Below are 12,597 nucleotides of genomic sequence, written 5' to 3'. Positions count from 1 at the left end.
CCCAAGCACAAATACAGGCTGGGCGAGGATTGGACTGAGAGCAGCCCTGCGGAGGAGGACTTGGGGGTGTTAGTGGATGGAAAACTGACTGTGAGCCAGTGATGTGCGCTCAGGAAGCCAACCGTGTCCTGGTCTGCATCAAGAGAAGTGTGGCCAGTGGGTCAAGGGAGGGGATTCTCCCCCTCTACTCTGCTCTCATGAGACCCCACCTGCAGCACTGTGTCCAGCTCTGGGGCGCCCAACAGAAGAAGGACATGGACCTGCTCGAGCAGGGCCACAGGAGGCCACAAAGATGACCAGGGGGCTGGAGCACCTCTTAAGAGAGGCCAGGCTGAGAGAGTTGGGGTTGTTCAGCCCAGAGAAGAGGAGGCTCCGGGGAGACCTTAGATTAGCCTTCCAGTGCTTAAAGGGGGTACAGGAAAGCTGGGGAGGGACTCCTTATCGGGGAGGGTAGGGATAGGATGAGGGGGTAACAGTTTTAAACTGAAAGAGGGTAGATTTGGATTAGCTATAAGGAAAAAATTCTTTCCTGTGCGGGTAGTGAGGCCCTGGCCCAGGGTGCCCAGAGAAGCTGTGGCTGCCCCCTCCCTGGAAGGGTTCAAGGCCAGGCTGGACGGGGCTTTGAGCAACCTGGTCTGGTGGAAGGTGTCCCTGCCCATGGCAGGGGGGTTAGAACCAGATGATCTTTAAGGTCGCTTATAACTCAAACCGTTATGTGATTCTACGATATCTACACATTTTAAGCATAAGCTCTAAATGGTTTTAAACAAATACTTGCCTGTTTACTCTGATCTCATTATTTTCTTTTCTTGAAAAAAGGATCTTATGTAAGAAAGCTATGTGACTACTTATTTTAAAACAAAGGAACTCTAACTTTTTTTTTTTTGCAACAAAAATATATATTTGAATGAACAAGGGGAAATTAATTCTACTCAGTAGGAAGACGTTGTTTCAGGTCAAAGCACCACTCTTACATTACATATTTTACTATAGAGGAACTAAATAGAAATCAAGATTTAAGTACCCACCATACACTGGTTCTTAAATAGAAAGAGTAAAGTGTGTATCTTTCTTCAGTAATGACTGAAGAATTCCAGGTGAAATAGCAAATACAACTTTACCTAAATTATCTCTCAGGTCACTAGCATCCTGATGAGGGTTGAAGTTGTAATTCTGCACTAGTTTTAGTTTCATACGGGAAAAATTTTCCACATTTGAAAGTTTCCAGTGAATAGGATGCTGTTTCCTAGGAAAACAAGAATATTCATAAAAACAGTTAAAAGAAGGTAAAGAGTTATGTGAGTGAACTGATTACAAAAGAGTACATATGTAGAAAAATACTGGTCATCCATTTGTACATTGTAAAACATAAAAGCAATAAAAAGCATTTTATTTTTATATTTCATACTGCAGCTCTGATCATCCTAAAGCACTTTGTAAACAGTATCTATTTTCTACCAAAATACATCAAATTGTTTACACTTTCAGTTAATGACAATTAAAAGACTGAAATAAACAACTTTATCCAGAACCTCCCCAAAAGGTAAGACAGCCAAAATGTATTCTTTAAAATTTAAATTAGCTTCATGCATAAAAACACAAAGTCTTTATTAACAAGTCTATTCTCTCTTTTCCAACAGAACCACTGACCTGTAGGATCTCTCAAAAAATTTTTCCAATCGCTTCATTGATAACTACTTTTTATTTGTCACTCGACAGGGAAAATCTAGTATCCAGGTAACCAGCTCACCATTACACTTCAATCTTTGCATTTTTATAATTAAATGCAGAAAACATTATGAAAGATGCATTCGATATTAAATTCACATCTCAGCAATGGTTATCAGAGTCAACTTGACAAGGTTCTAACCATGTGAAAGAATGTTAGTCATGGGAGAGAATTCCTTTTAAGCATCACACACAGTTTGATTTAAGAACTTCACTCTTACATTTCAGACCAAGGCCCACGTTCAGAGAGCAAGTAAAGCTGGGCTGCTTTCCACTGTCTCAGAGTAGCTATGTGTTGACTGTGAAGTTGCTTTAGCATACTGTTGTACCGCAGATTTTCCTGTCGAGCCTTTCTGTTGAATGGTTCCACAAAATGCTCCTGAAAGACCATTAAAAATAAAGGTAGCACTGAAATAACTCTGACCTTTGAAAAGAGGTTTGTAACTTGCAAGAATTCTCATAAATTAAGAAGGAACAAATTAAGTTCAGCAGTAAAAACTTCCCAAAATTTAAGGTAATGCTTGAGAGAAATTTTTAAAAGCTTAGTACTGGAATAAATGGCACCAAATTTCTACTTAAAGATGTGAAGAAAGTGTTATCAATGCTGAATCTATACAAAAGCAATTTTTCATCATCAGAAAAGTGGTCAGTATTGGAAATCCTATTATAATAGGTCAGATTTCTCTTTAAGTTCTAGTATTCTAGAATATGACTCATACTGTATTCTTCCTTTAACTACTTGAACAAAGACTCACTACAAGGATCCTTATTTAGACAACGAAGGGAAAACAGGAGAAATGTAATTTTGCTGTGATATTTGCTGTAATTACCAGTTACTTCTAATGCTTAAACTGAGTCTGAACCTTATACAGAAAGTTCAATCCAGAAACATTTTTTCCACTCTAAATTTAAAACTGAATAGTTCCTATGTTTTCATTGTATTGAAGTAGGGTTAAAAAAACCCAGCACACTCACTCATCTCATAATGAAGAGGTTTTAGTCATTCAAAACATCAGAGTAAAAGAAGATGCAGCTTATAGCTGAGAATAATTCTAAGTTGCAATACTATGAGAAAGGTCTACTGTACTGAAATAAATCTTACAGATAAGCCTCTTAAATAGAAAAAAAAAACAGAATTAAAAAGCATACCCTAAAAGTCACACTATCCATAAAATCTTAAACCAGTCAACCTTCCTGCAATCACTCACACTGGATCATCCTGGAATATCAGTTTCTCCATCTTTTAGGAGGCAAATCCTAGGAGAAACTTACACTCACTCAAAATCTTACCTGAAATTTAAGCTTACTTTCTCCTCTCTCCCGGTCTCGCTTGTGCATGTTCACCATAAATGCTTCATAACAATCTTTCCAATAAAGTGCCATCTGCTCCTGATCACGTCTGAATGAATTCTCTTCATACTGCTTCATATTTGGAATAATCTGGTTCCACCAAAACAAAAACACACAACATGATATCTGAATGAGTTCCTCTTCTTTCCTGGCTAAAAAGAGGGAGAAAATGAAACAAAAATAATATACTACTTACATATTTGTCAATATAAACTTGCCACTCATCAGAGCTGCAGTATTCTTGAAAGTCCTCAAAGAAGGATGGGCTGCCGTTGGTAGGAGGCAATGAAGGAAGATGCAGGTTCATGAAGAGAAGTTCATAAATCTTGGATACCAGTGTCCGAACGAGGGGAATCAAAAACGAGTAAGTTTCTGTCTTCTCTTCAATTGATCTACTCAAGATACCTTCCAGCTTCCCCAGGAGGTAGCATGCTTCGGGCTGGTTCTCAATCACTTTGGTCTGAAGGAGGGTGTTTAGTTTGGCAGCTGCCATAGCACAGACCTACAGAGACAACAAAAAAATAATGCAATTATCAGAATAGTCATTTTGAGCACCTATCTTTTTAGCACAGGAGCATGTACCTATTCCAGCTGCATCCCAGGTAGCCTGAATGCACCCATGCATCAAATATGGGCACTGATCATTTATTCATCCTGTGATGACCAAACCTGAGTTCAGCTGCAACCCCAAAGTCACACAGCTGCTTTAAGACAATCACATACCTAAACTAACAATGCTGGTTTTACGGAAGGGCTCATATTCCAGGCATGGTTCTGCTAACTTTGTTCCAAATGTTGATTTAGCAGAACAGTTCAGGTTCATGTACACTTAATGTATGTAAACCTGAAACTGCTAATAAATGTATTTTATGGTAGAAACAGTCACAATCAGAGTCACTATCTCACTGCTGCTAGTGCCTACATAGTTCCATCTTCAAACGGCTTGCCCTCTTCTTCTTTCTCATGCTCAGGAGGTGCACATTGACAGGACTTTAGAGTAAATCTGAAAATGGCAAGAACCAATAAAACATCTTCCCTATAGAAGGATAAAGCATGCCATCAGTCTGCTCCCTGGTAGGAGCAGCTACCCCATAAACCGCAACAGTTACATCAAACACGCACTTAAAATGCAGTACCACTTATAGGAATTTGCAACAAACCTGTAAGTTATCTTGTGCAATGAATCCAAGGAGCAACTGGACTTGCACCTGTGAAAGCCTAATTGCTTCTAGGCCAGCAGAGTACCAGACTGACAGACTATCCATGAGAGTCACTAGTTCTTCCAAGAGCTATTGTCAAAACAGAAGATTTGCATGAAATAAAATTAACAATTACTGCAGAATGCCCACTTAAACCAGTAATTTGAAACAATTCCTGACTACAAAAGTCTATCTAGCCAGTATGTTAACTGAAGTATCTTCCCTGAACAAAGCCAAAACCAGCATACAGTATATATATGCTTACGTTTTTCCTATAATTTAACTTCAGTAAACACCATTTCCTTAGAAAAGTTAGAAACTCCATAAGCAGGATTACTATGACTGAAAAGACATTATTGTTAATAGCACAGATACCATATCAACTTGCAATTTCTGCATTCAATATACATAGGATTTTATTTAATTCCTTTGCTTTGTATTTTAAATTATTTGTGTAACGCTAGCATAATTTATCAGAAATATCAATATGTACAGTGCCTTGAGAAGGAAAACAGGCTTCTTTGATGAATACCTAATTTAGTGAAATGCCTAAAACATAGTAACAACTTTTAAAAAATAAATAAGAAACAAAATTAGGAGACACTCCTTTCTGTCAGTATTTCGATACTAGAAGTGATAAAAGCCCTGTGAAACGTAGGTAATCACAAGGCAAATGGCACATTTCACTATCCAGACATGTTTGCTTGCAACTAATACACCTTGATACATAGCCTAATAAATTACTCAAATGTAAAATCATTCTTTTGTTAAGCTCCAGAATCACACGAATGCTTCTGTGCCAGACTTAAAGCTGTCCTGCTTAGAATATTATGGTGCTTTAAATTCTTCCCAGGCACAGTGGAAGATAATTTCTGAAACTACTGTTATTTTCAATTCAGAGTTGGCAATAAGCACAATTCCCATTGCTCCAAAGTTCAGATCTCATTTCTAATTAGATCTCACAAAAGTAGATCACAACAGAACACACAGCTTTTGCCAAGGGGAGATCTTTTAAAAACAATTAAAAGCTTTAAGATAAATTTACTTATAAAAGCAGGCATTTTGGACACCATCTTAGGAATTACTGTGTTGATGACTTACAACATTACACTTTTTTTTTTTAAAGTAGCCTTAGAAAACCTGATTTTTAAAGGATTTATAATGATATAATGAAGGTTTCCATATAATACCTCTCCACTTTAGCTTTGAAAAATGGAAAAGCAATTGCAACTCAGACAGTGAAGGAAGCAACACCACTGCCAGAAATTATGTAAATGTTGAGGCAAATTATGCACCTTTAGAACATATTTGTCAAGAAGGCAGGAGAAACAGCCAGATGACAGAAACTTTCTTTACCTTACTATTTATTGCATTTGCTAATCATTTTCTTCCTCAGACCTCATGTTCCTGACTCTGATATTAAAAAACTGAGCTATTTGCATATATATGCACAAAATAACGTTGAAACTCAAACACGGGTCAAAGCCCAGAAGGGACATTTTTCAGCTTGCAACTAAGAGCAGAGTTTTGGCTGGTCTTTATTCAGGGCACACACAATGAATCATGCATACTGATAAATGGTGCAAAATCTGTTTAGGCTACAATTAACATTGTTTCATTAGCTCCTACATTCTCTAAATATTTCTCCAGTCTGAAGAGACCTGGATTTTCAATAAAGAGTACCACTTATAGGCATACTTAATTTGCAACCCATTCCACTGTGAACCCTTACTCTGTAATATCTATAGTTTAAAAACATATGCCTAGAAGAGATGACAGTATCCAAGCCAACAACTTTTTCATTACTATTTCAGTCTACATATAGTACTTCCATTGTGCAATTACCGTACCTTTTCTGTCCATAAATTTGAATTAACTAGTCCTTCTGCTTGCAGGAAATCTTGTACAATTAGCAAAAGCTTGAAGGCATTTTCAGCATGTGCAGGGAGAGCTTTTGAATCTCTGTTATCAGTGACTGACCATTCTAACATCTTCTCCAGCAAGCTGCATGGAAAACAAAATCCCAAAGTAATTATTATGTGTTCTAAGTGTAAGTGGCTTTTTAAAAAAAAGCTAATTAAGTATTTAACTGAATCTCTTAGTCTGAAGTGATACAACTGCTGTCTTTTTTGATAAGCCAACGAGGTAAAAGATTTTGAGAAGCTCATGAAATCAGTGAAGGTTTCAAAACCTTATGGCCACATGACACTACCGAATAGGTAGCAGAATATACTTCTGACTATGTGAAAAGAGAGAAAAGAAAAGTACATCTTGTTGTGAAACACTCACCCCTTCCCAGCTTCACTAATGCCCCTTACTTTTTGCCTTGAAAGGGATGAAAGAACCATCCTTGAACTGTACACTCACTTTAGTTTTATTTCATCAGAAGGTCGCAGCAACTCATTAGATATCCCCAGTTTGGTCAGTGCAGAAAACACCTGTCCTCTCTCAATCCAAGCAGCATCATCAGATTTTTCAATGCCTTTCCACATTACACACAGCAGGATGTCTGTAAGTAACTGTATGAGTTCATTATCACCCCCCTGCAAAAGAAGAGAAATATTTACAGTCTAGAAAACCCTCAAAACATCTCCCATTCATGTCAGTCCCTATGCTTGCATGTTTCAACATTTTTGAAAACTCTGCAGTCTAAAGTCTAATTGCTATATACATGAAAATGGAAATATAAGAGACTGTGACTTGCTTGTATGTTGAAAAACATACTGACTTGACTTCTATATCATTATTTCAAACTGAAATAATCAAGCTACCCTTGATTTTTTCACAGCAAGTCCGCTCCATGCCTCCTCTGCAAGATGAAGGATGTTGAAATACAGAAGGGAGGGGGGAAGTTTGTAGTTATTTGTTTGTCTGTAGTTTGTTGTTTTGTTTTTGTTTTGTTTTGTTTTTTTAACATCAAATCTATTCCAACTAGACAACCAAAATAGAAGACCCATTTCAAAAGGAAGTACCCCTACTCGCTATAAAAGAGTTATATTGTTTTCTTCTCTGTTGGAAGAAGGGGAAAAAAAAAAAAAAAAAAGGACAATAATTATCCATCAGAGATGATTAAAAAATAAAAAGGAACTGCAGACATTTGGAGAAATTAGCTACATGGAGAGTGAATTACTTACCCCTTGGTTTTCAAATAAAGAAAGATCAGTGGTGAAGCCCACATCATTTATAACACCCAGCTCTTTGTCAGGCTGCCCAGAAAATGGTCTTGTGTTTTCTATAGGAGATGGTGTGCTGGGCTGGCTATCTGTCATCTGATTCACAATGTCAGTCAATTCGTAAGAGTCAACACTGGACAGATCTAAACTCAAATGTGAAGGATTACTGTGCCACAGTTCCTCTCGGTCCTCCGACCTGAAAGACATCTCTGCTGTGGATGCATCTTCCAGCGGCATAACCGAGAAATGAGTAGGGACATCCAGGGATTTGTTGTCTTCTAAACTCCACTGATCAAACAGACCATTAACAGATGCAAAGCTGCCAGTTTTGTCTCCCTCTGTCTTCTCAGGTTGATATTTCTGAAGCTCTTCAGGAGGCTTTTTTTCCTCTTCCTTTGAGAAATCAGTCCTGCTCTCTTTAAAGCCAATTTGGACCTCTGAGTTTTCTTTCAGGAATAGTTTAATCAAAGTGTCCTGCCAGCCCAGCTGCTGAGAAATCTGTTGTGCTGCATCCAATTGGGAATGCAGAAGGTGCAAAACCTAAAGGTAGGAGAAAATATCCCATACCTACAGATTAATCCTAGCTTGTAACTGCATTCATTCTAGCTTTTCAATTAGACATTTCACGATCTTACAACTCTTTTTTTTTAAGAAGTTGTATAATAGCCACAATTGGTTAATAATAAGCAAACAAGCCAGAAAAATAATTTTTCTCATTAGAAATATATATTTGAGGAAAAAAAATAAAAGAGAAAAAAATTCTCAGGAGTAGGAGAGAAAAGCTATCAAATCCTACTGATACGTTCATATTTCAGCCACTCCTCTGCAACAATTCCTGCAAAAGCCAGTTATCCCAACAAATAATCCTATTGAACCACCAGTCTACAAAAAAAGAAAATCTAGAACAGAAAATATGCTTGATTAGGAACTATTAGATACAATTAAGCAAGCTGCAGCATTAATAGCTTACCAATAGTGTACATTATCATTTCACTTTTTTCACTTTGAGAAGCCTTAATAGACAATATAGTGCCTCACAGCTATATTCAGCACTAATGATTCCAGTGATATAAGCCAGAGAGAGCTCAGTGTAGGAAAAATTCACTGCTTCCTCCCTATCTCTTCCCTGCATCCACAACTACTTTTTTGAACCATAGTCAAAATAACGTATTAAGAATACAAACAAAACTTTAATCACGATCTTCAGCGTCCTTTGAGAAAACTCAGTAATTCAACGAGTCTACTATCTCTAACCTGTAGAAAATACAAGCTATTTAAGATTCATGATAGTGTCTTTGCTTTTATTTTGATTTTCAAAAGTACTTAAATAGACAAAATTTAACATTGTGACAGATGGGCTAAATTTTTAAACACAAACCATTACTAAAGAAAGCTGTAGTAACAGATATTGCCATTGTGTCTCAAATAAATAATTAAGATATCACACTGTACAGTTGATGGGCTTAAAGGACAGTATTCCAGTTCTAAAGACAACTAACCTTTCTACAGATAACCACTCTCACGTTTATATCTGATCTATGAGCCAGATGCACTACAGCTATGAGATCTTTATAATTCACAGCAGGATCTGTAGGGGAGAAAGAAAAAGCAACACAAATGATATCATGCAAGAGAATGTCACAGCTAAATATTAAAAATTGCCTTGGAGGTCACCTCCACATCCAGGGGTAGTAAAGGGAATAAACTTCAGAGAACTAAGGAAATGTTAGCTGAGACTAATGGAACTTCAAATAGAACAGTTCTGTAAGGCAACAGCTCTGGTTTTCCTGAACAAAAAAACAATTAACTTTGTCTCTGAGAAGCAGTTTACTAATAATAGACACAGCACTTGTCAATTACCTGCATACAGAACTTGGTTAAGAAGGTTTTTAATAAGAGAAACAGTAACTGGAGATTCATTCAGAAGGAGCCCCAGTCCAGAGTATCCAATTTCTCTGAGTCTCATACGGTGCTTACTACGTTCATAAACTTTAGTGCATTTCAGCATCTCTTCCACAATCTGCAAGAAAAAGTACACACAAATGCAAAATAAACACAAGCAACCATCCAGACCTATTAAACTTAAGTGTGTATGGTATAACATGCTGGTCCACCATTTTTAAAGTGTACTTTGTAGGCTAAATCAAACATGGACTTTTTTTTTTTTTTTTTAAATCCCAGTACTTTACTTCAAGAGAACACTAATTCCATTGTGACCACAGCAATAAACAATAACATTTAGCTAACATAACATAAAGGAGAAGAAAACATTAAAACTTGGATGATTAGTATCTTTGCAATTGCATACACTTCTGAAGTCAGACAACTGAAAAAGACAAATTTATGCTCAGTTGATTAATTTGAGAACATATAAATCAATTCATTACCTTGAATACAAGTTCTCTAAGCCTGTCAGAGTATCTTTGATGCAATAACAGAGCATAAAGAATATCAGCATTCCCTGGTTCAAAAAGCAATAAAAAAAGTTGGTCTGGGGTTGGGCTGGAATGAAGTAGGCTGAAGAGAACGTCCAGAATTCCACAGAGCTACAAAATGAAGACAATCAAATTAATCTACAGTTCATTCAGACTTCATGTTCTGCTTGGGGAAAATTTTCTTGACTTTTAAATTTTCACCCTTTTCTTGTTATAAAATAGACATTTTCTCTGCTCAATTCAAAATTACATGATTTTTCATATTTTTTTTCTATATATCCAACAACTTAGCAAACTGTAATTAGAGCTACAAAGCAAGTTCAAGTTCTGCTGATGTCTACAAAACAGAAACCACATCATTACAACTTCTGATCAGCTGAAGTCCAATTCATTTAGTTTTGGAAACTAAGAGAACTTCTCTAATGGCAGTATTACACATCATGTGCTTTCTGCCGTCCTCAGGGAAAAAAAATAACTGGTAAAAATACAGCCACTTGCAGAGCACTTAGTTGAGTTTCCAGTGTGCTTCTATACTAATAGTTCTGTTTAGATGTGCCTCAGCTACATCTAAACAGAACCATGCATCAAGTAACTGTTTGTGCTCTTTTTCTTTTCCCCCCCCCCCCCCCGTCTTTTATGCAGTCACGGCACAAGAATTCTACACATCAGGAAGCAAAACCAAAACATGTACAGCTTGAACTACTAATTTATGCTATATTGGATACCGGTTCCTCTTCACTGGTGGCAGCTATGTATCCTACTATGCTCTGTATTTCTTCATGTGTTCCACCTTTGCTCAGGAAATATTTGATCAGTCCATAGAGGGATGTCCGTATTGTTCTCAAGTCATCAGGAGCCAAATCACTGTCTTTGCAGCCACTCCTATACACCAACAGAAAGGAAAAGCAACCTAAGGAGTACTTCGTGACCTATTAACAGCAATTTGACTCTGCTAATTTTGTAATTTTTCATCCATCCAGATACCATCACACAAGCTATCAATTTTTACTGAAGTAAGGAAACTGAACAAACAATAGTAGATCAGACTTACTAAGTCTATAAGAGCCCTGAGCTGTAGACTTGTCCTGATCTGGATACAGGTCAGGATTTAAGGTTCCCCTCTCTCACACTCTAAAGGAAAGAGCAAGGCCGCTGGATAATCTTCCTCAATGACATAACTACATTCATAAGCAGGTATATATCACCAAGATTGAAAGCTAAAATTTTACATTCCTAAAAAAGTCCTGCTTCAAATTCTACAAGGATATAAAAGAACATAAAGTAACAAACACCCTCTTCTTTTTATAACTGTAATAATCTAAGACTTAATTTGCATTGTTGATAAATCCTTCAATGTTGTAATTTTAATTACTTTTCCAAGCATTTCTAGTGTCATTGACATAAATTTTATATAATCCTATCATAAAAATTCAAGTCAATGAAAAGTTGCAAGTCAAATTAAAAAAAAAAAAAGTTAATGCAATTTTGAAAATTAAATCAACCACCAAGAGCCAACCTGCAGTTTTATTTATTACTTTTCTCACTAGGATGATGGAGAAAAAAATGCAACTGCTACGTGCAATAAATAAGGAGTTAGAAGAGGTAAAACTCATACCCATAATAAATCCTGAGTGTGTCTAGAAGAAACTGCACACCATATTTCTTTCTAAAGAGTCTTCTGCTGTCTTTGATGATTGTAGAAAGATATTGTATATGCCCTATAATATAAATTTTTCTATTAGAACCTAGATAAAGATTTATTGCAAGTGAAGAGTACTGTGTCTTTGTGCAGTTGTCCAAGAGCTCACCAATTCTGAAGGGGAAGTCCCCACTGTTCCAGATACTGAAGTCAAAAAGTAAGTGTTGATACATCTGTTGCAAAAGCTGCATGTTCTTCTCTACTGAGACTTGTTCTATCAACAACTGTACGGCCATCAGTACATTCACATCCATTAAGCTGCTTGGCACCTTCCAAAATAACAACAGGTGTTAGCACCTAAAATACTGAATATCGTAATAAACTTAATTTTTTTTCTTTTTATAAAATTTTGAGATTCCTGTATCTTCTACAGCAATGCCTGCTTCCAATAAAGCAAAACAAGAAACACAAAACCAGTTTAGTTTGAATAATCATACAATACCATATTTATAACAAAAATAACAGAACAAATAAAAAAAGAAGACAAAACCACCATGTTTCACATTGCAGATCAAGATCAACTCCTCACACCATTTTGTTTTCAGAAACCTGAGAAAGAAAAGCACGTACTAATGAGACCTGTGACAAACATTGCATCCTGGCCAAACTAAGTATGGTGTTTCGAAGTAATCAGGACTACATTCATAACACTCATTACTAAAGGAAGTTTCTCAAATTTTCCCACCTTCTGTAACAAGGCTCCTAGGGTGGCAACACCATGTGAGTGAATGATATTTTCTTGATTAACATGGTGTCTCTGAATGAAGTGTTTTATCATCAAGATGAAAGTTGCCACAATATTCTTCTCCAGGCGTGCTTCTGCAAAATAGAATAGTAGCAAAAGCCTTACGGTTCATTGTTGGACCACTGCATATAAGTAGTAAAATCAAGTGTTCATATTGCTATTTCCTGAACTTCTCAATGCCTTTTCTGTTTGTTCCCTAGCTGTAGGCTGCCCTTACATTTTCCTCATGCACAGTCATAGTCATTCCATGCCTCTCCAGAGCAAAGTG

General features: G+C 36.8%; 1 protein-coding gene across 9 annotated transcripts in view; it reads right to left on the bottom strand.

The window, feature by feature from the left end:
• Positions 1-12,597, bottom strand: part of NBEAL1 (neurobeachin like 1) — a 99,894-nt gene that overhangs the window by 28,402 nt on the left and 58,895 nt on the right. For all 9 annotated transcript variants that reach the window (XR_004409674.2, XM_033010797.2, XM_042783969.1 and 6 more), the window contains 15 exons: positions 12,270-12,403; positions 11,694-11,853; positions 11,501-11,603; positions 10,611-10,767; positions 9,838-9,996; positions 9,311-9,470; positions 8,950-9,038; positions 7,412-7,990; positions 6,645-6,820; positions 6,128-6,281; positions 4,239-4,367; positions 3,275-3,580; positions 3,019-3,168; positions 1,950-2,107; positions 1,122-1,246 (listed from right to left, as the gene is read on the bottom strand). Coding sequence is in view for 8 of the 9 variants with exons in the window: in XM_033010797.2 (XP_032866688.1) it covers positions 1,122-1,246; positions 1,950-2,107; positions 3,019-3,168; positions 3,275-3,580; positions 4,239-4,367; positions 6,128-6,281; positions 6,645-6,820; positions 7,412-7,990; positions 8,950-9,038; positions 9,311-9,470; positions 9,838-9,996; positions 10,611-10,767; positions 11,501-11,603; positions 11,694-11,853; positions 12,270-12,403 (2,739 nt within the window). In the remaining variant the exon portion in view is untranslated. The remainder of the gene's footprint in view (positions 1-1,121; positions 1,247-1,949; positions 2,108-3,018; positions 3,169-3,274; positions 3,581-4,238; positions 4,368-6,127; positions 6,282-6,644; positions 6,821-7,411; positions 7,991-8,949; positions 9,039-9,310; positions 9,471-9,837; positions 9,997-10,610; positions 10,768-11,500; positions 11,604-11,693; positions 11,854-12,269; positions 12,404-12,597) is intronic.

This window comes from Tyto alba, unplaced genomic scaffold (genome assembly GCF_018691265.1).
Source record: "Tyto alba isolate M040663 unplaced genomic scaffold, T.alba_DEE_v4.0 Super-Scaffold_7, whole genome shotgun sequence".
In the NCBI taxonomy this organism is placed as follows: Eukaryota; Metazoa; Chordata; class Aves; order Strigiformes; family Tytonidae; genus Tyto; species Tyto alba.
This window is presented reverse-complemented; position numbering and strand designations above follow the sequence as displayed.